The 23,781-nt window shown below is 40.1% G+C and overlaps 1 protein-coding gene across 1 annotated transcript in view; it reads right to left on the bottom strand.

The window, feature by feature from the left end:
- The window catches only part of LOC133630497 (CD81 antigen-like), a 58,253-nt gene that overhangs the window by 20,422 nt on the left and 14,050 nt on the right, over positions 1 to 23,781 (bottom strand). Inside the window, exon 2 of the mRNA XM_062022112.1 lies at positions 15,746 to 15,860. Coding sequence (XP_061878096.1) covers positions 15,746 to 15,860 — 115 coding nt within the window. The remainder of the gene's footprint in view (positions 1 to 15,745; positions 15,861 to 23,781) is intronic.

Below are 23,781 nucleotides of genomic sequence, written 5' to 3'. Positions count from 1 at the left end.
CTGCATTGTTAGCTACCTTGTACTTGCCGTATTTTACTACTTAAAACTAGGGGTGTAACGGTACACCAAAAATTTCGGTTCGGTACGTACTTTGGTTTAGAGGTCACTGTTCGGTTCATTTTAGGCACAGTAAGAAAACAACAAAATATACATTTTTGGGTTATGTATTACCAAATTTGCAAAATCTTCCACCAAAAATATTTTTCTTAGTGGAATATTTGATGTGAAGTAATCGGGACCTTGGATTTTGATTGATTGATTGAGACTTTTATTAGTAGGTTGCACAGTGAAGTACATATTCCGTACAATTGACCACTAAATGGTAACACCGAATACGTTTTTCAACTTGTTTAAGTCGGGGTCCACTTAATAGGTCAATTCATAATAACATGATTTTGATTCAATATTATGTTTTGAGCAATGACAGCTTTGTTTTATTAGTCAACATTGCAACTTTTTCAAAATTACATTTAACCTTAAGCTTTTTTATTTCACTTTTGTTATGTTTTTGTTTATTTTAATAGTGCCGTGGGCCTTTAAAACATTAGTTGTGGGCCGCAAATTGCCTCCGGGGCACACTTTTGACACCCCTGCTATAGATAATAAAAAATTTAATCTGATAAATCTATGGATAAAAAGCAGAGCCTGGCGACGCATGCACGTTTATCATAAAACTCTCTCTCTCTCTCTCTCTCTCTCTCTCTCTCTCTCACTCTCTCTCTCTCTCTCTCTCTCTCTTCTCTCTCTCTCTCTCTCTCTCTCTCTCTCTCTCTCTCTCTCTCTCTCTCTCTCTCTCTTCTCTCTCTCTCTCTCTCTCTCTCTCTCTCTCTCTCTCTCTCTCTCTCCTCTCTCTCTCTCTCTCTCTCTCTCCTCTCTCCCTCTCTCCCTCTCTCCCTCTCTCCCTCTCTCCCTCTCTCCCTCTCTCTCTCTCTCCCTCTCTCTCTCTCTCCCTCTCTCTCTCTCTCCCTCTCTCCCTCTCTCCCTCTCTCCCTCACCAATGCTTCTGCGTGCACAATTTGTTTTGTTTTTAACCCCTTCTTAACCCTGAACGTACATTGAAAATACACGCAACCCTAACTCAAAATACTGGACATTTGAGGCATTTAAGAAACTCCGCCCTGACAGCTCCGCAAAAGAGGACAAGTCCGGTGAAAAGAGAACGTGTGGTCAGTCTATCGTAGCCCGCTCGTTGCTAGCATGCCGTGTGTTGTGCCTCGGTGTGCATTGTTTACACAACGTGCGTTACGCTACTTAATATGTTCGTGTGGAAACTTGTTCGTACACCTCCGAACCGAACCGGAACCCCATACCAAAACGGTTCAATACAAATACACGTACCAATAAACCTGTACTTAAAACACATACAAAAAACATGTGTTCTTGTCTTACTTTATTTGAACAGAACCGGTTTTAAAATTCACTATGAAGCTTTCATTCCTGAGCCGTCGCTGCAACTCAAACTCACAGACTATGTAAAAAGGCCATCAAATAGTCTGCGAAAGAGGAAAACATGGACCAAGGCGAGCAGGAAAAGGATCGTAGCGGGCAAACAATCCATTGTGGAGTTCATCCTCCCAACAGCGAGCAACAACACGGAGCGCAGGTGGAATACCTCTTGGACGACTTGACCCGCGTAACAAAGTGCTGATGAATCGTTCCTCCAGATGTGTTGGGCCAGCAGTAATTAGCGGGCCATTGTTGAGAGACACAATGAAAGACTGCTTCCCGTTTCCTGTCATATCCCGTGATTGATTTTCAGAGACATGTTGGAGAACTTCATTTTGGCCTTGCTCATCATTTCTGAATTGTTCAAAAGCATTACCATGTCTGTTCTCTTTAGAAATAGGTTAATGACTAGGTTTGGGAAAAAAAAAAAAAGGGGTGCCAAAAACTTTCCTACTGGAACATTCCGGAGAGGGACATCGTCACTCTGCATTTCCAGTACAGGCAGTGGTTCAGCTAATTAGCACCGTGTCCTGCAGTACAGTGGTGGCTGCTGGCTACTGTGCAAACAGATTGTAGGACGCAGCCTCTAACCGCCGTCCGTGGAGACGCATCTCGACACACGGCGGCCATCTTGGAAGCGACGGCGGCGGTTTTGGGGGATCGGTTTGGAAGAAGGCCATCAATGTCACTCCTCACAGACTAAGTGAACTCGAACATGCTCAGAGTCGACTGAACTGTTATGTTGAGCCATGATCAGGATTCGTCCCTGGTTATCAAATGACTTCTCCCAAGTCATGTCATGCAGACGTGTGGCGACTTGCTCACGATGACTGATAAAGTAACATGACGGCAGCATCTGATTACAACACATACCACCTGGTGAAGTAAGAGCTCAGTCTGCAGTCCATATCCACACAAACATGGACTTTTTAAAAAAACGCATATTCTTTGTGGATTGTGTCCAATTCCAGCTTCAGCGATCCACTTTCTGCACATAATCCCTTTTCTACATGGACCAGGCACAGGAAGGAGAGCTGAGATGCTGCGAATTACCGTATTTTTCTGACTATAAGACGCACTTAAAATCCTTCATTTTCTCAAAAATCGACAGTGTGCCATATGTGCGCCTAATGTATGCATAATTCTGGTTGTGCTTACTGACTTCGAAGCAATTGTATATGGTACATGGTGTAATGATAAGTGTGACCAGTAGATGGCAGTCATACATAAGAGATACGTGTAGACTATAGAGATATCCGATATTGTCCAACTCTTAATTACCGATGCCGATATCAACCGATAGCGATATACACAGTCGTGGAATCAACACACTATTATGCCTAATTTTGTTGTGATGCCCCGCTGGATGTATTAAACAATGTAACAAGGTTTTCCAAAATAAATCAACTCAAGTTATGGAAAAAAAAATGCCAACATGGCACTGCCATATTTATTATTGAAGTCACAAAGTGCATTATTTTTTTTAACATGCCTCAAAACAGCAGCTTGGAATTTGGGACATGCTCTCCCTGAGAGAGCATGAGGAGGTTGAGGGGGGCGGGGTTTGGGGTAGGGGGGTAGCGGGGGGTGTATATTGTAGCGTCCTGGAAGAGTTAGTGCTGCAAGGGGTTCTGGGTATTTGTTCTGTTGTGCTTATGTTGTGTTACGGTGCGGATGTTCTCCCGAAATGTGTTTGTCATTCTTGTTTGGTGTGGGTTCACAGAGTGGCGCATATTTGTAACAGTGTTGAAGTTGTTTATACCGCTACCCTCAGTGTGACCTGTATGGCTGTTGACCAAGTATGCGTTGCATTCACTTGTGTGTGTGAAAAGCCGTAGATGTTATGTGACTGGGCCGGCACACAATGGCAGTGCCTTTAAGGTTCATTGGCGCTCTGTACTTCTCCCTACGTCCGTGTACACAGCGGCGTTAGAGAAAGTCATAAATTTAACTTTTTGAAACCGATACCGATAATTTGAAACCGATACCGATAATTTCCGATATTACATTTTAAAGCATTTATCGGCCGATGATATCGGCAGTCTGATATTATCGGACATCTCTAGTGTAGACTGCAATATGATGGCAGTAAACACCACCAAAACTTTAAATGATCCATTGAGTATATAGAACATTACACACGGCGCTCAAAAATCATTTAAAACTGTTTTTAGTACGACTTCGGTAAACTATGAAACCGCACCGCTTGATGGATTGTCTGCGCATTAAACATACGAGTATTATGGTGTGTGTATAAGAACCGCAAAATGGCACCTATTAGCAGACATATTACCTTGTTTTGCAATATTAACGAAAACCAGCTTTTCTTACCTCCTGGTGCCCGCTAATGTGTATTTGAGCTCTGCATAAGTCCTGAAAATGTGCGCGCGTCCGCAATTATAGTCTGTACACCGTAGTCATATGCTTCTTTTTCTCTACCTTCTTATGTGGCATTCATCTTCCGCTGTTGCCATTTCTAATATAAAGTCGCGTAAAGTTCTTACTTATATCGGTCAGTAGACAAGTTATCAAAGCGCTAAAAACTGTAGTGGGCTTACATAATTCACCCACGGAACTTTAGTTATTAGAGGGTTCCGGTCAGACGGTTTTTCACGGGACACATTTCCGGCGCTGATGTTGCATTATTGAGCCACGGATGAGATGTGTTATTGATTTAAGTAAAATCTGAATGTCATTAAAACAGTTAGCTCCATCTTTTGACACTTCTTCCACTCCCGTCCTTGGCGGGAAGAAGACGCTGTCGAAGGTGAGTCATGTAAGTAAGACCGCCCACAAAACGGCGCATCTGGAAGCTACTTGGAAATGGTCTGTAAAACATAATCCATGCAACACTTTCACAAAAGAACCACCATCACATGTTATGTGGACCACAAGATAGTGTTTTAAATTTAGAAAAAAAATCATAATATGACCCCTTTAATGCGCCTTATAATCCGGTGCGCCTTTTGTACGAAAAAAGACCTGAATAGACCCGCTCATCGGCAGTACGCCTTTTAATCCGGTGTGCCCTACGGTCCGAAAAATACGGTACATGACCAAACTCTACAAGTGGTTACTAAAAAGAGCCTCAATGTCAGGGTGGAGGACAGAGTAAAACAACTTGCACTGAGCCTAGTCTATAAAATTCGCTACACCTCCCCGATACCGAAGTACATGTCAAACTACTTCCAAAACGTAAATGACCGCCATAACCACAACACTCCACAAACCACGTTAAACCCAGATTCCGATCTAACAAAGGTCTTAACTCATTCTCCTTCTATGCCACATCAATATGGAATGCACTCACAACAGGTGTAAAAGAAAGTGCATCTCTATCCTCCTTCAAAACTGCACTAAAAGAACACCTCCAGGCAACTACAACCCTAGACTAACACCCTCCCCCCACCACATCCCACCTCCCCGGATTGTAAATAATCAAATGTAAATAATTAAATGTATATACTTGTTCTTATGCTTTCTGAGCTCACTATGTTCACTGCTCGCTGTACATATCCTACCAAGTCAGACCTACTCTCTTTCAATGTCCATTTCTCAGATGATATAATTGTTGATGGTTGTGATATCAACCAAACCAAACCCCCCCGCCCCAACCCCCTCCACATCCCACCCCCCGGATTGTAAATAATTAAATGTATATACTCTGATGATTAACTTGTGTGATGACTGTATTATGCTGATAGCATATATTTGTACCATGAATTGATTAACGTGGACCCCGACTTAAACAAGTTGAAAAACTTATTCGGGTGTTACCATTTAGTGGTCAATTGTACGGAATATGTACTGTACTGTGCAATCTACTAATAAAAGTCTCAATCAATCAATCAAACTTAGCCGTAAATGAAACAAATTGTTTTAAATGTTCAGTTACACGGGAGCTGGGCGATAAAAGCAATATCAATATACATCGCCAAAAACACGTAATCGGTATCAATACAAATGTGTTCAATAATTAGTTTTTCCCTTCTTCATCAGAAGAATGCAGAAGTTGCAAAGCGAGTTGGTTGCAATAACGAAAGAAAGCAGGAAGTTGTGACAAGTCAGTGACTTGCGGCTGATTCTTGGGTGAGAAGAGAAAGTAAAAATGAGTGCTGCAGAGAGCGACAAAGTCGCGGATAAAGCAGGAAATGTGACCTCGAAAGTATGGCAGTTTTTTGGGGGGATTTTTCAAACAAACCGTAGTCAGACCAAGGTGGTCTGTAGACCCCACCAAAACCGGCTCACCCTTTAGAGCACAGCTGCAACTTCCTGGCACTGAACCTGCAGAAAATGGTTCTTCTCAGGTTTCTCTCTGTTAACATTTTCACACTGTGCACTATTTTCTTACACTTTATTAAGCATTTCTTACATATTCCTTATTTCAGTACCTTCATTTTAAAAGGCTGATGTCCAGTTTTCAATGTGATTTTAGAATTTAGTTTCCACCGACTGCGTGTTATCCATGCTTGTGTTGACATTTCCTTTCCTTTCTGTCTTGATAATCAGAGGAAGGGAACATTTGAAATATAAAAGGTTAACATTTAATATATTTTCCATCTGGGCCTTATTTTTAAAAAATTACAGTAATCATTAAGGGTGTAACGGTACGTGTATTTGTATTGAACTGTTTCGGTACGGGGGATTCGGTTCGGTTCGGAGGTGTACCGAACGAGTTTCCACACGGACATATTAAGTAGCGTACCGCACGCTGTGTAAACAATGCACACTGAGGCACAACACACGGCATGCTAGCAGCGACCAGGCTACTACAAAATGCAAAAAGTAAGAGCTGGAAGACCCTACTGCCTCGTTAAGATCTCCCGTTTGGGAACATTTCGGTTTCGCGGTGCGATACAACAATGGATAACATCGCTTCAACGAAGAGAAGACGAACAAACACAGCTCCCACCGCATTCAAGCAGCCTCTCCTCGGCGAGTCAGGCAGGGCTAAAGCAATAACAAATGCTGTTGGTGTTTTTATAGCAGCAGATTTAAGACCATATTGCATTTAAACTGCAAGCAGGTCTGCTCTTTCTGCAGATAATGTGGATAAACTGATTGTTCTGGCAAAAAACATGAAAATTGAGTGAAAGTCACCAGGGTTAAAAGCTGGGGGGGAAAAAGAAAAGTTAATCTGAGGCTGAGTTGATTTGAAACTGTTTAATGTTGCACTTTTTGTATGTAGAAGAAAAGTTGTCATTTTATTTAATCTGAGCAACAACTTGAAGCAGTTTAATGTTGCACTTTATATGTGGAAATGTTGCACTTTATATGTAGAAAGGTTTTGTTAAGAAACCAATTCTGAGCCTTATCTTATTTAGTTCTTATTTTATATATGTTGACTGCATTAACCCTAGCAATCGACCCTGTGTGTATATGTACACTACCGTTCAAAAGTTTGGGGTCACCCAAACGATTTTGTGGAATAGCCTTCATTTCTAAGAACAAGAATAGACTGTCGAGTTTCAGATGAAAGTTCTCTTTTTCTGGCCATTTTGAGCGTTTAATTGACCCCACAAATGTGATGCTCCAGAAACTCAATCTGCTCAAAGGAAGGTCAGTTTTGTAGCTTCTGTAACGAGCTAAACTGTCTTCAGATGTGTGAACATGATTGCACAAGGGTTTTCTAATCATCAATTAGCCTTCTGAGCCAATGAGCAAACACATTGTACCATTAGAACACTGGAATGATAGTTGCTGGAAATGGGCCTCTATACACCTATGTAGATATTGCACCAAAAACCAGACATTTGCAGCTAGAATAGTCATTTACCACATTAGCAATATATAGAGTGTACTTCTTTAAAGTTAAGACTAGTTTAAAGTTATCTTCATTGAAAAGTACAGTGCTTTTACTTAAAAAATAAGGACATTTCAATGTGACCCCAAACTTTTGAACGGTAGTGTATGTTATTGTTATGTTAAAAGGATAAAGCCATTGTTTACAAATTTTGGTAAATAACCAGAAAATGTATACTTTGTTTTTTTCTTACTGTACCGAAAATGAACCGAACCGTGACCTCTAAACCGAGGTACGTACCAAAGAATTTTTGTGTACCCTTACACCCTTAGTAATCCTCGAAATAAAACACTTGTATCATAATCCAGTTTTTAGCCATATCGTCCTGCCCTAGTATATCCCCTAGAAGGGGCAGACGATGGCGACTTGGGTGGGAGAATTTCCTGGCAGCAAGCAGATGGGAGGGGCGGAGAAAGAGGAGGAGGATGGAGGGAGAGGAGGGTATTTGGGTGAATGGTTGGGGGAGGGAAGGAAATAGAAGCAGGAAAAAAAAAGGAATAAAAAAAAAGAGAGAGACAGTGTGACTCGAATGCTAACCACCACCAGATGGAGGAGAAGAGAGAGGGGCCTCAGTGGAGGCAAGGAGGGAGAATTTTCACAGGGGAGGGAGGAGGTGGGGTGGGGCCAGTGAGAAATTTTTTCCGATAGCAACAAGGTTTTTCCTCCTTTCCTTGGAAATGAGAGGGAGTCTTTTTGCAACGGGGAGGATGCAATCCTGGAGGCGTTACCGCCATCACAAGACGGCAAAAACAAACCACCTTTCTTTTGGCTTTCTCGCTCGCATTTTTCATCTTCTCGCCTCCTCTTTGCGACACGTTTGAGGGGAGTCACGTGAGCCACGTCGGTCGCGGTCACGAGGCGATGGCGGCAAAGGGGCGAGGCTCCATTAAAAACATTTCACAGCGCTGCGCCAACCTCGCCGCCACTTACTGTAAGAGTGGACATGTGACGACTGTGTCCCAGGGGAGTTCTGGGAAAGCTCAGTGTGGGCTTAGGAAGAAGTTCTGGTCCAGGAAACGCTCGCGAGAGTGGCATGAATGGGCGGGGCAGGCCTTTGAGGAGGAGGTGCAAATAAAGAGTGTGGCGAGGCTTGGAACATGAGGTTATATTCAAGAATGATGTTGTGAATGGTAGACAAGTGCCAGCGTCTTTGATTGGTTGGTGTTAAACCTCAGAGAAAGGAAACCAAGGTCGATTCGTGCACGTCCATACTTAAAGCCTGATCTAATAAAAGTTGGCGTAATTTAAACACCTGCCAACTTGATAGCGCATGCAAAGCGGATCTACTAAACTTGTGCGCAGAGGATTACGCCTCTTAAAGGGGAACTGCACTGTTTTGGGAATTTTACCTATTGTTCACAAGCTTTAGGAGAGACAAAAACACACATCTTTTTTTTTATGTTTTTATTAAAGATGATCAAAAACGCTTGGAAGATGCGGCTAATTGGAGTCACCGTTGTAACCTTCAAAGCCCTCTAAAACAACTTCAAAACCCTCCAATCTTCAAATACACACTGCAAGTACACTACCGTTCAAAAGTTTGGGGTCACCCAAACAATTTTGTGGAATAGCCTTCATTTCTAAGAACAAGAATAGACTGTCGAGTTTCAGATGAAAGTTCTCCTTTTCTGGCCATTTTGAGCGTTTAATTGACCCCACAAATGTGATGCTCCAGAAACTCAATCTGTAGGAAGGTCAGTTTTGTAGCTTCTGTAACGAGCTAAACTGTTTTCAGATGTGTGAACATGATTGCACAAGGGTTTTCTAATCATCAATTAGCCTTCTGAGCCAATGAGCAAACACATTGTACCTTTAGAACACTGGAGTGATAGTTGCTGGAAATGGGACTCTATACACCCATGTAGATATTGCACCAAAAACCAGACATTTGCAGCTGGAATAGTCATTTACCACATTAGCAATGTATAGAGTGTATTTCTTTAAAGTTAAGACTAGTTTAAAGTTATCTTCATTGAAAAGTACAGTGCTTTTCCTTCAAAAATAAGGACATTTCAATGTGACCCCAAACTTTTGAACGGTAGTGTATACATACAGTATAATGTAGTAACAGACACATTCATAACGATATGTACCGTATTTTCCGCACTATAAGGTGCACCTAAAAACCTCCAATTTTCTCAAAAGCTGACAGTGCGCCTTATACTGTATATAGACCAACAACGTTTGATTTACCGTAACAGTATCAGACTGTTTTTTATGTGTTTATTGAATCGAGGAAAAGTTCCCCTCCACTATGTGATATAAATGTTGCACTACATGTTATACCTTGCTGTTGTTAAAAGATAAACGAAATACCACGTCACTGACTTTACCTCGGGGGAAAATAATAAAACAGCTGTTCATTCATTTTGGGAGTGAACGGAGTTGTGAGAACGCTGGTTTGTAATCTATTAATAAAGTTTGACTGACCTATCTGACCGTTTTGTTGACATTCCCTTTAGCGCAGCTCCATCTAATGGATGCATAACGTAACCCCAGCCTCTACTGTAGCGTCTATTCTATGCGCCTTATAGTGCGGTGCGCCTTATATATGAACAACATTTTAAAATAGGCCATTCATTGAAGGTGCGCCTTATAATCCGGTGCGCCTTATAGTGTGGAAAATACGGTAATATGTTCAATAATTATCGTATTTTGGTCATTTTAAACATTGATTACTTCAGCGCATTTACTTCCGTTTCTATAGCAGCGCACTTCTGACTTCTGGCAACAAATGTGTGTTCCTACTTCCGGAAACAAACACTAGTGTGTTGTAATCATGGCAGAAGACTTATTTTTGGACAAATGAGTATACACAACCTTATTTTTTTGAAGCTGAATATACGGAGGATGAACTGCTGCTTGTGGAAGAGAGCAGAAAAGAAGGGTGAAACGTTGGAGCAGACAGTAGCCGAGAAAGTGAGGTGAAAAGTGACTCGAAGTTGTATATGTGGAACTTGAAGCCAAGCTATTTCAACATGGAGTGCTTACCCAAATAAACCGGGGACAAAACGTCCATCGAGTGAGTCATACTTTAACATCAATCACACGCAGGATGTCATGCATGTTATTAGAACTACAGAACATACGCTGTCTGGCTAGCTGTGTACAAACAAAACATGAAATGTGGGCTAATACTTTACAGATACTGTAATATGATTGTTCATGTTTTCAGTCAGTAAAATAGGTGTCTTATCGCAGTGTTGTGCATTACAAACTCAAACGTGTTTCGTGTTGACGTAGAAGCTAGCTTATCGCTTTCCGTAGCTAGCTTCTACAGCTAACACCGAAGCATGCCAATGTGTTACTGTATTAGCAAAACAGTTCCTCAGTGTTCGCTCTTACAATAACAATGTGGCTACAGCTTGGTTATTATACAGGCTACGGAACGTAAATTAAGTACTGGTGATGATTTTTGAATGCATTTTTAAAATGACTTGGAGGTAGAATTGATTGCTCCCATTAGCTTCATTGCTAGCCACCTAGAACGAGCCGATTTGTTACACAAGTTTTGGGTGATTTTACAAATGATGGTATCAATCCAATTCCAAGTAGTTACAGGGTCATTATTAAGGTTCTCCTGTGTCCAGGGACGTATTTCATGGGTTTATAAACAATATAAAAAATAAACATTTTGTGATAATAGAATATATCGACGTGATTATTGTAGTATCGACTATGTACGGCTCTTGCACATTGCATCGTTACAGTCAATGTCTGTGTATGTAGATCCACCCATGGCATTTGTTTACATTCAGGAACGCTAGCTTGCTCTTAGCGGTTAGCTATTGTATCCTCCTACAGTGTGTGGCTAAGCATGTTGAGCTATTCCTCGTCCTGCAGGGATGATATTTGCAAGAAACGTAGTTTAGTTGTTGCCACGGAGGCGAGGATTAGTGATTTAGAAGTAGCTAAAACACTACCGACTGCGGATGGACATTGCTCTAACGAGAAGTACGGCAAAATGTCACGATTGTCCGAGTCAAAGAGGCCAAAAAAATGCTGCGCTTATTGTGTCCACACTTGGGAGTTCTGTAGATGGCAGATTTTTTTACTAGCTGAGATGTGATGAGGATATAAATGACGTGTAGACGAGGAGATGGCATTTCTGTCATAAGCTAAATGTCTTTAATGGAAAGATCCAGGTATGTTTAACTACACTATTTAACTTCCAGACTTCCCTCTGGTTCTTATTTTTAAGCTTTTTGTCGGGTTATTAACCATCGCATTTAGTGACATTTAAGGATGGGTAGTATTCATATTTGAACTGATATAGTACCAATTCCCGGTACCATGAATCAATACTAATTCAAATCTTTTGTGTGTGTTCAAGTGGTAATAAATGCTAATATGTTTAACTTTACATTAACACTAACTGCTGTCCAGTTTTTTTATTAACTTGTTTTTGTACAGTTCTCAGTCATTTTCAAGCATACATTAATTTTAGTTTGACCTAGATGTCAGGAAGTAGTCTTTGCCATGAACCTGAATATGGCAGTGTCATCAATTGAGTCTTACAAAGTCTTTATACTGTAAGTATTGTACTTATTACCAGCTGTTTGATCGAAACGTACATCTTTAATTGTAGTTTTCCTTTCCAAATTTGGAGGTGTTGAAATTGCCATGTAAAATCCGCTAATGCTATTCCGTAGCATCCATATGGCGTATACAATGAAAATTAGCATCGAGCTGGCACATTTTGATAGGTAGAAGCTCACCTTTGAGCGCTTTCTTTCGGGCATGCTTGCTTTGTTGACATGGGAAATTGCAACATCACTGGAGGGCAGTTTGCTACGAATATGCCTGTTTTCCCGCCGAGTGCTTGAGTCTGCAACTGAACGTGACACCACTTGCAACAACAAAAAAACTACAGCCCTGATGTGGGTACAGCCCTGATGTGGGATCTGAGCAGAGGATGTCGTTGTGGCTTGTGCAGCCCTTTGAGACATTTGTGATTGAGGGCTATATAAGTAAACTTTGATTGAAAAGTGCATCAAAATATGGTACTATTTGATTTTATGTAAACCGGTACCCCCGACTGAATTTGTTCAGTACTTTAAAAGCACTGAATAAGAAAAAAAAAAACTGCATGCAAATAATAACTATACAAGGCTCACAAAGAAGGCAGCATTGAAGGAGCCATTCAATATGTGAACCCAGAATACAATTTCTGTTTTCACAGCTGCTGTTCAGCTGGTGCCAACTCAGCCGGTCAGGACAGTGACCTCTGACCTTGTGACCATGTTGATAGCTCTGTACAAGGTCCACCTGCCAGGTCGGACTGGCATTTGTTGCGCTGCCTTGGAAGCTGCTGCATGTCACGGGCTTAAGATTACACTTTTTTAAAAACCCCAAAATCCAACACGTATGCAGTCCATAGTAGTTTGAGAGAACAAATTTAACAAATACAGTGGAACCTCGATTTACAAACCCTTCGATGTGCAAGCTTTTAGATTTACAAACTTTTGGATCGAGCCAAATATGCCTCTGTGTGCGAACCATGTCTCTGTGTACGAACATTTCATTCATTAATTCATTCATTTTGTGTGCTATCCTGTTTACGCAGTCCTTTACTCGATTGCCACTTCTCAGTGCTTCAGCATGCGTTTCTTTTCTCGCCATTCTCCAAGTTTTGTCTAGGATTTTACTTTTTCACTTTTTTAAAATTGTTGTAGCAACGTGGTTGGTAACGTTTCTGAGAGCACCAAAGGGAATTTTGTGTGTTTGTGTGTGTGCGTGTTGATGGTTTAGCTTGCCGTTGCTGTTGTGTTATTTTGATGAAGAGATTGCGATCCATTACACCAGGGGTGTCTAACTTGTTGTCACTGAGGGCCACATAATAATAATAATAATAATATATTTTATTTGTAAAAAAGCACTTTACATTGAGCAAATAACCTCAAAGTGCTACAGTGTATTAAAAAAATAAAAAATAAAAAGATAAATAAAAATAAAAACTAGAATTAGCACGCATATATATCTAAAAAAAAGGCTTAGAAATTGCAGTTTTGGCTGCCCTCAGAGGGACGATTGTAACTGAATAATTTATGAATATAGATGTATAGAGATTCATCTCATGATACTGTACAATTGCTTATGCATTTTATTATAATTTGTTTTATTACATACACTGTAAAAAATGTGTTTTCTTCGATTTTGCAGTAAAAATAAAATGCATAAAATGTAGTTTTTTGCAGCCATACCACTATAAATGAAAAATGGTACAGTAAAATTCAGGCAACTGACCATGGTCTATTGTCATTTTTAGACTGTACAATTTGATGGATAACTTGCTTTGAAATCATATGTCAAGCAGATTGATATTTGTATTAAAATGTATGATCGGATTATGTTTATTGCAATATTATACAATACTAAAGTTTAAAAGATATGCAATTGCATGCAATACATGTATTTTTTTTCTGCCAAAATGGAAAGAACACATTTGGTAAGAAAAGATAAGGTACTTTATTAACGCATTTTAGTTCAAGGCTTTCGCGGGCCACATTAAATGTTGTCGCGGCCCATTTTGATTTATGTTCATGCATTATAGTGTCTTCAATGTCTGCATGATTTTACTAAAATAGGACTTTTGTCGTGGCGAGAACCAAGTACTGTATTTTCTGGACTATATATTTACAAACCTTAATTGTTTCCAAACGGTGCCTATAACACACGGCAGCAAAACGGCTGATCAAACAAAACAGAAGTCATCGTCAATAGCTGCGGAAGCTAGCTCTTCCATCAGCTAAACAGACTCAACTCCACTGTGACGTTTCGGTGAATTTACTGAGGAATTTGTGAAACTGAAGCAATACAAAAAGATTGCAATTGTGAGGTAGTGACACTTAGACACTGTAAACGTGTTAGCATATTAACTAATGCTAACGACACTAGCGGCATTACATTACGATAGCACGTTCAAATACGCATGAAATCGTTCCTATGGACATCACACCTGCTTTGTTTTATCATTCAAGACTATTTCAGTTGTGCGGACGCTATCCTTCTTTGTGTGGAAATTGTTGATTGTCATGTCATGTACGGATGTACTTTGTGGACGCCGTCTGCTCTACACGCTGTAAGTCTTTGCTGTCGTCCAGCATTCTGTTTTGTTTACTTTGTAGCCAGTTCAGTTTTACTTTCATTTTCCATAGCCATCCCTAAGCTTCAATGCCTTTTTCGGGGGCACTCGTCTTTTGTTTATTTTTGGTTTAAGCATTAGATACGACGTTTACGAAGCAATTAGCTACCTACTGATATGGTATTACACAGTTACACTGCCGAGCTCTAGACGGCACCGACACTCAACAACGGCACTTTATTTGCAGAATATAATTACTGGTTTGCATAAAATATTTTTAACCCAAATAGGGGAAATTACATGATCTCCCACGGCACACCAGACTGTATCTCACGGCACAACAGTGGTTGAAAAACACGGGTCTAGAAGACAGAAGAGAACTCTGGTTGAAAAAAAAGCAACTTCCGGTAAATGGAAGGACATTGCAGCACCTGCAGTGAGCGAACTCGTCTAAAAGATGGCGCCGTAGCACAAACAATAAAACACACTGTTTTTGCTTGTTTTTTTTTTAATACAATTATTTTTATTACCGCCGCTCCCTGTTATAAGCCAGAGGTGTGGGAAAACCGTAGCGTTTTATAATCTGGAATTTACGGTATTCATGATTACATTGTTTCCTATGGTGAACTCTCTGCTTTACCATAGGAAATTTTCTATTAACGAACAATGTTCCCGAACCAATTAAGTTTGTAAATCAAGGTTCCACTGTATCTAGTTTTAATTAGAAGTTCACGTTGGCTTTGATTGCCTTTCATGGATGTCAATCAGGCGACTGAAAGGACTATGAAACGGATATAATGGCCACCGTGCTGCTGTTTAACGGGTAAGCGCGATTGTACGTCGCTCCTGCGACTTGTCGTCCTTTTTCTTTTTGTCTTTGATGGTTAGAGCCAGGATAGGGCGGCTCACAATGATTGTGGCTCCTTTGAACACGAACGTCCTCCTGACCATCCACCTAACCGTGACATAAGTAGTCATCGATCGTGGCAATTGAGGATGGAGGAAGTCGGACATTTCTGTAAAAAAACGCACGTCAAAGCCGCAGCAGGATGTGCATGATTAATGACATCATACCTTTCAATTCATAAATGCTCACCTTTCATCCGCACTTATCAATAATGAACAGCACATTTGTCTTTTTCAATAAGACTGCAGGAGGTCCACTTATCGCGGCCATTATTAATTCATGCAAACTTATCAGGGAACTGTACTCAACTTCAGCAAAAGGTGCTTGAACTGTTCTACATTTACTGCGATACATGTTGCTTTATGAGTAGAGTGGGAGTGTTTCTACCAGCAAAGCGAAACGTGCGTGAGGGATGTTGCAGAGTTGCAGTGTGGAAATAGCAAGAGTGATCTGAAATGGCACTTCTTCAAAAACAGTGGGAGCACAGCACACAGGATGTACGTACTGATGTAGAAGGTGTTGGGTGCCTGGGCGCCATCAAAGGAAGTCTCCAGCAGGCTGCTGGTCTTAGGGTCGTGTCTCAGCCACAAGGCCACGCCCAGAATGACGCATCCCGCGAGCTGCAAAACAACATAGATAGGTTACCTTTTGGCATTCACCGAGCTTAAAGCCCAATAAAAATAAAAAAAGACCATTATGGAGAAATACAGAAAAACATGTGGAGGTCATAAGGCGAGTAGTAAGTAGCTCCAAGGGAACATCAACACTGATGCACACAACATTGTGGAGCGACCACCTGTTCTATCCATCAGTGTTTCCCACACATTCATTTATTTGTGGCGGCCCGCCACGAAAGAATTACGTCCGCCACAAATTTAAAAAATAAAATTTTAATTTTTTTATTTATTTTTTTGTCCTGTCCAGCTTCTCAGGCAAATCATATAGTTGATGTAGATGCCCATATAGGCTGTTCAGATTTACTTTACAAAAGAGAAGTGTAGGATACTTCTCTTGTTGCCTTATTTGTATTTGACCACTACTGTTTTCTGTTTATTTGTTACTGACTGTGGCAGGACACCTCTGCCTCTGTTTCACTTTATGTTGCTGGTAAATAATATGGTTGTAATAGTAGGCTAAAGTTAAATTATTTAGTATGCACTAATTAAAGGGGCAGAGCTTTAAGAGACATTTTAGCTTTTATATTTTATAAGATATATTTTTTGTAAGAACCACAATTACTATATTTCAGTGAATAACTTATTGTTCAAAACTGTATATAAATATGTACATAGTGTTGTAATTATATTGTAAAATGGATGGATGGATGGATGGACGTTTAAAACAAAACTGTTATTATTAATTAGTAAGTATAATTTTTTTTAGCCTTTTTAGAGAAAATCTTATCATTGTAGTAAATTATGCAAATTACTCAATGATGTCATGGTGACCACGCCCATAGCCACGCCCCCACCGCCACAAGTATCTTGGCAGTTTATGGGAAACACTGTCCATCCATCCATTTTCTACCGCTTGTCCCTATTGGTGTCGCGGGGGGTGCTGGAGCCTATCTCAGCTGCATTCGGGCGGAAGGCGGGGTACACCCTGGACAAGTCGCCACCTCATCGCAGGGCAAACACAGACAGACAGACAGACAACATTCACACTCACATTCACACACTAGGGCCAATTTAGTGTTGGACCACCTGTTCTAGTTAAAAGTTAAAGTACCACTGATAGTCAGACACACGCTAGGTGTGGTGAAATTACCCACTGCATTTGACCCATCCCCTTGTTCCACCCCCTGGGAGGAGAGGGGAGCAGTGAGCAACAGCGGTGGCCACGCTCAGGAATCATTTTGGTGATTTAACCCCCAATTCCAACCCTTGATGCTGAGTGCCAAGCAGGGAGGTAATGGGTCCCATTTTTATAGTCTTTGGTATGACTCAGGGCGGACACTCTAACCACAAGGCCACTGATGTGTAATGATAGTAGGGGTAAATGATAATTGTTGTTAAAAGGTGCTGTCTCCACTCAACACAAGATCATGTTGAAATACTGTGCTGGGAACTCATTTACAATTGTCAAATGACATGAGTCAGCTTTTCCCCTACAACAGGGGTATTTAAATATAAATTAATAAATTTGTAATTTGTATATAAGAAATTACACATTAGAATAATACAATAGAATCATAATGAATCATTTATAAATGGTTATCAAGAGCATGTGAAAATTCGACCCCTTACTTTCGTGACAACCTCCTTAAAAGTTTTTAATCAATCAGAGTGTTTTGCATTTTCCCCATCATCCCTTGTAATGGATTTAAATAGGTATAGTTTAGATTTTTTTTATAAATGCTGATTTCAAGTTTTTTTTAATGATATCCACAAAGTTCAATGAGCAGGTTGTGTTATGTGTGACCATGTTTGTTGAATTTTTCTGCTGGTCGACTTTTTTTTCCCTGCACCATGACTAGGGAAGGTTGTTTGGATTGGGTCATAAGTAATTGCTGTGCACATATTCACAATGATGTACAATTAGTGCCCACTGCTTGAGTTATTTTAATTGGCCACCAGATGGCGACAAAATGTCAGCTATCAGACCGTTGATTCTTTGTATATTATATGAACACACCACGCTTGGCCAAATTGCTTATCGGCCCATTTGAAGACACCGGCGGGCCGCACCTGGCCCGCGGGCCCTAGTTTGGACACCCCTGCCCTACATGTAGTTTGATTATGGTGCACAGCCACAGCAAAATACAAGATAACTAAAAAAAACTTTTTATACTTACTGAACCGTTCCTTGTGTGATGTCTGTAGTGTGTGCTCATGCATATTTATGTATCTGTGTTAGTTTTATTAAACTTACAAGTGCAAAAAAATATTTGAAAAATCTTTCTGTGTAAATAATTCATTTCAGAGTGTAAATAGTTCATTTCAGAACAGATTTTTTACGCTTATAGTCCGGTGTGGATAATATATAGGAAAAATAGTGTTTTTTCCTCAAATTTGGTGGGTGCGCTCTATAGTCCGGAAAATACGGTAAGAACAGCTTTGTTTTTAAATGTATGATACTTTTTTAGCCTTTGTAAAACAAATATATGCATCATCGCCGATTATACAAATTATATACCAACGTCATGTTTATCCTTATTATCCTTATTAAATAATGTAAATAATTCAATGTATATACTCTGTGTTTCCCACACATTCATTTATTTGTGGCGGCCCGCCACGAAAGAATTAAGGCCGCCACAAAAAAATAAATTATTTTAAACTTTTTTTTTTTTTTGTGTCCTGTCAAGCTTCTCAGGCAAATCATATAGTTGATGTAGATGCCCATATCGGCTGTTCAGATTTACTTTACAAAAGAGAAGTGTAGGATCAAGATTTTTGGAGCTCTTTGTTCAGTGGATCAGATGTTTGATGAAGCTTTGTGTCTATCTACCACCACTACTGTTTTCTGTTTATTTGTTACTGACTGTGGCAGGACACCTCTGCCTCTGTTTCACTTTATGTTGCTGGTAAATAATATGGTTGTAGTAGTAGGCTAAAGTTAAATTATTTAGTATGCACTAATTAAAGGGGCAGAGCTTTAAGAGACATTTTAGCTTTTATATTTTTATAAGATATATTTTTGTAAGAACCACAATTCATAAATATATTTCAGTGAATAACTTATTGTTCAAGTCTGTATATAAATATGTACATAAAGTGTTGTAATTATATTGTAAAATGGATGGATGGATGATGGATGGACGTTTAAAACAAAACTGTTATTATTAATTAGTAAGTATACATTTTTTGAGCCTTTTTAGAGAAAATCATATTGTAATAATTTATGCAAATTACTCGATAATGTCATATGACCACGCCCATAGCCACGCCCCCACCGCCACAGGTATCTTGGCAGTTTATGGGAAACACTGACTCTGTTGATTAACTTGTGTGATGACTGTATTATGCTGATAGTATTATATTTGTACCATGAATTGATTTAACTTGGACCACGACTTAAACAAGATGAAAAACTTATTCAGGTGTTACCATTTAGTGATCAATTGTACGGAATATGTACTGTACTGTACAATCTACTAATAAAAGTCTCAATCAATCAATCAATCCTGCCCCGGCCACGCCCCCACCACCACAAGTATATATGCAATCTGTAGGAAACTCTGCTATGTATGGTTTATTATTCTCATTTTTGGGTAGGAACTTGAGCAGAGAGGAACAATTCACTTTGAAATGTCCCAGTCTTCATGAACGCGGCGTACAGTATTTGGCATCAACGTTCAATGTTGCTGTGTTCCAAGTCTTTGTGGTTGCAGGAGACTTGGTCGGAAACAAGGACAGCATTCTGGTTATTGTAGGAACGTCACATCATAACACTACGCCCGAAATAAAACCTCTGCAACCGTCTCCTGCCCAAGTGAGTCAGAGTGATGTCTCGGCGCCGCTGAACGTCCACGCAAACAAGCCGCGATTGCACGGAGACAAGGAGAGCAAACACCCTCTTTGCAGTTTACAGGCGCCGTCATCTCCATGTCGCCACCGGGGGGGGACAAGACAGACTCCCCTCGCCTGTCCGTGTTCCGCTGTGCTGAGCGAGCGCCATTCCGAGAGCGAAGGACAGCCGCTGCCTGGCAACCGCAGCAACACAGCGGCAGCCAAGAAATTCAACACGCGCGCACATCAATGCGTTAGTAACGGGCCCCCCCCCTCGCCACCTCACATGGGAGTTACCAGTAAGACAAGTCAGAGTGCTGTAAGAAGCTTAAAATGTAAACACCCTTGCTGCCTAATAAAACTCAAACTGTATGCCGTTAGCTTTGTTGTTTTGTGTCAGACTGACATAAAGATTGAACAGCAGAACAGGATTACACCAAAAATGCAGTAGAGGGGTGGTGCATGGGCCCTTCAGTGAGGATCTGGATATAGGCGCAGATACAGGAATATATTTAGTGTTCCAATTTGAATTCTAGTTATACATGCTCATTATAGTATAGGGGGGGGGGGGGGGGGGGCGTGGTTATTTACAGCTAGAATTCACCAACTCGAGTATTTACATACATACATATACATACATACATACATACATACATACATACATATACATATATATACATATATATACATATATACATACATACATACATATATATATACATATATACATACATACATACATACATACATACATATATATATATATATATATATACCTGTACACATATACATTTATATGTATATACACATATATATATATATATATATATATACACACATATACATATATATACATACATATATATATATATACATATATATGTCATATATACATATATATATATACACATATACATATATATATATATATGAAATACTTGACTTTCAGTTAATTCTAGCTATATATATATATATATTTTATTTACATAAAAGAAATACTTGAATTTCAGTGTTCCGGTGGCTATCCATTAGATGCCAGTATTGTCCTGTTTAACTTCTCCGTTCATGATGAGTATATCATTTCGGCCACCGTGTTCAATGGAGAAGTCTGTTCTACATATTTACAGGCAACATACACCTTCCCCTTCGAACGTCTCCTTGTTGTGTGTGCAGTTGTGCACTCTACTCTCTAAAAGCCCTAGATGTTATGATGTCATTGGGCAGGCAAGCTGTTTATATTGTGGGAAAGCGGACGTGATAACAGGCTGTCCCCACTCAGTCTCAGGTCCGCATTGAGCTGGAGGGGGCGTGGCCTCCAGCTCCGGCTGAATACCGGGAGTTTGTCGGGAGAAAATCTCTGCCGGGAGGTTGTCGGGAGAGGCGCTGAATACCGGGATTCTCCCGCTAAAAACGGGAAGGTTGGCAAGTATGATATATGTTATGCACTATTGCCCCCTAAAAAATTTTGAGTGAATATTTGACGAAAAGTAATTGGAGGCTTAAATAGGTCAATAATTCATAACATTGATTTCACTTCAACATTTTTATTTTATTTATTTTTTAAACAGTAAAAAAAAAAAAATCCAACAACATTTTCAGGGATCCAAAAGGACCCTACCTTCGATCTTTTTTTAATTAAATATATTTTTTGTTACATTAAATGCTTAGATCTCTAGATCAACTTCGGATCTAATCGTCGATTATAAGTTATTAGGACTTTTAAAAAAATAAAAACTCTTTTCAGACTAATCACGATTCTTATATTTGGAACGATTCTTAATCAATTAAGAAAAATCTAAATTATATTTAAAAAATTATTTTGTTATTATTTTTTTCTGTCTGTCCTGTCTAGCCACTCAGGCAAATCATATTGTTGATCTTATCTGCTGTACACATTTACTTTAGAAAAGAGAAGTGTTGGATACTTCTCTTGTTGCCTTATTTGTATTTGACTTTATTAAATGTTTGGGTAGCATTTTATTAAACAAAACTTTTTTAGTAATAAAGAAATTGATCAGAGCTGTCTGTCTATTTTTGTGCAGTTAATAATATAACTGGCATTTAATGTTATTTTTAAAAAGTATTGATTTTGAATCGAGAATCCTTACCCCAAGAACCGAATCAATTTGTGTGGTGTCCAAAAATTCGCAGCCCTATAAGTTATTATTTTCTTAATAGTTTTTTGTTTGTTTGCTTAATGCCTTTTTTGTCATAGAAAACTTAGTTGTTTTTTTTATGGCAAACAAAATATGTAACATTTTTCCCCCAACAAAATATTTCAAAGTGGAATATTTGATATGAAGTAATTGGAGCTTTCAATAGACAAATAATTCATAACAACATTGATTTGTTATTATTCATCAATGAAAAATAAACAGTCTTACATGGCAGCTTTGTGCTATTAAGAGTCAACATTGCGACTTTTTTCTCTTTATATTTCACCTGTTTGCTCTTTTATTCCACTTTTTTTTTGTCATAGTATTTCTAGAAGTGCTGCGGGCCGTTAAAAAATTAACTCCGCGCCGCAGATGGCCCCCGGGGCCGCACTTTGGATACCCCTGGTCTCCAACTTCTGTGGATTTTCCAGGACAAATTCGCCGCCATATGTCAATCACGCGAACACGTTCTGAAGCTGCAATCATGTCCGAAGACCCCCGAGGCCCGTGTGAGCAGCTCCAGACAAAGAGAAGACGCTTGATGGCGAGCACACGCTGATCGCTCGACCATCTGTTGCGCTTGTAGTCGCACATTCCACGAAGTTAGCTCGGAGCGGGCGCCGCTGCAGCGAACGTCTTTGCTTATGCTTTCACAAGTGTACCGTGAGACGGGGCAAAACACGACCAAGTCCAGGCGCCCAGTTGTCCAATCAGAGTGAGGCGGGGTCCAACATGACTATTTTAGTAGGGAGGGGGGTAGGGCCGACAGAATGCAGGGCATGCTGGAGGAATGGGGGATGGGGTGTGGTCTCCATTTTCCCACGAGACCCCTCTAACACCCAACGGAGGCTTTCCTCCCACCACTTGCAACCTCTTAACCCTCTCAGTGTCCAACAGTGATTTATGGAAACAGGAGGCCGGCTGATGGAGCGCACGTTTCCATCGCGGCGACCGGACTAGTCGGCCGTGCTAAAAGCTCCAAAGTGGCCTGGCGTGTTAAAAAGCCAGCATGGTGGGTGGGGGTTGCAGTGATGCGGCAAGACACTTTGCAACATATACGGATGCCGTTGTTACACCTAATTGGGCTCATGAAACAACACTTTGCATCACAGCCTGGTTAAACGTTTTTCTGCATATTATCACGGATGCCGGCGCTTTTCTCAAACAGTGGGGTGGGGGCGGGTCACTGTGAGGTGTCAGGGGGGCGTGAGAAATAGTTTTTTCAGGATTATTGAATCGTTTGTACTTTTTTTCCCCTGTTTTGAGTATCACACAGACGTCACTTGGTAATTGTGTGGTCATCTCGGCTAATTGTACTAATTTATTTTGATAAACATGCGTTTGTATGCCAGCAACACCATGAATTGATCAACGTGTACCCCGACTTAAAAAAGTTGAAAAACGTCTTCGGGTGTTACCATTTTGAGGTCAATCGTACGGAATATGTACTGTACTGTGCAATCTACTAATAAAAGTTTCAATCAATCAATCAAAAAAACACAAACAGGGGTCTGTGCAGATAACTATCAGGGGCCGTACTTATCAAGCTTCTTAGAATGCCATTTAACACTTAAGTCCTGAGAATTTGCGAAATTTAGTCCTACTCTCAAACTTAAGAATAAAAGCTTTTTATCAACGTTCTTAAGTCTAAGAATCACTCCTATTCTCCATGATATTTAACAGACCTTCAGAGGTGTCTTAAGTGGTTAGGAGTTGCCAGTAGGGGATGGCACTGAGGCGAGAGAGACGTGCGCGAACGTTCAGGGAACGGAACAATGTTTTTGTTTTTTTTTGATGACGAGCAGCTGATCAAACGGTATCGTTTAGACAGAGCGGATATTATTTTTGTCACAGATTTAATACTTTTCGATTCCTTGTTGATTTCTGCATGTGGCTGCAGTGGGCTAGTATATATAGAGCCACCCACACCAGTT

This window comes from Entelurus aequoreus, linkage group LG02 (assembly GCF_033978785.1).
Source record: "Entelurus aequoreus isolate RoL-2023_Sb linkage group LG02, RoL_Eaeq_v1.1, whole genome shotgun sequence".
In the NCBI taxonomy this organism is placed as follows: domain Eukaryota; kingdom Metazoa; phylum Chordata; class Actinopteri; order Syngnathiformes; family Syngnathidae; genus Entelurus; species Entelurus aequoreus.
Note: the sequence above shows the minus strand (reverse complement) of the source record. Positions and strands in the feature narration are given on the sequence as shown.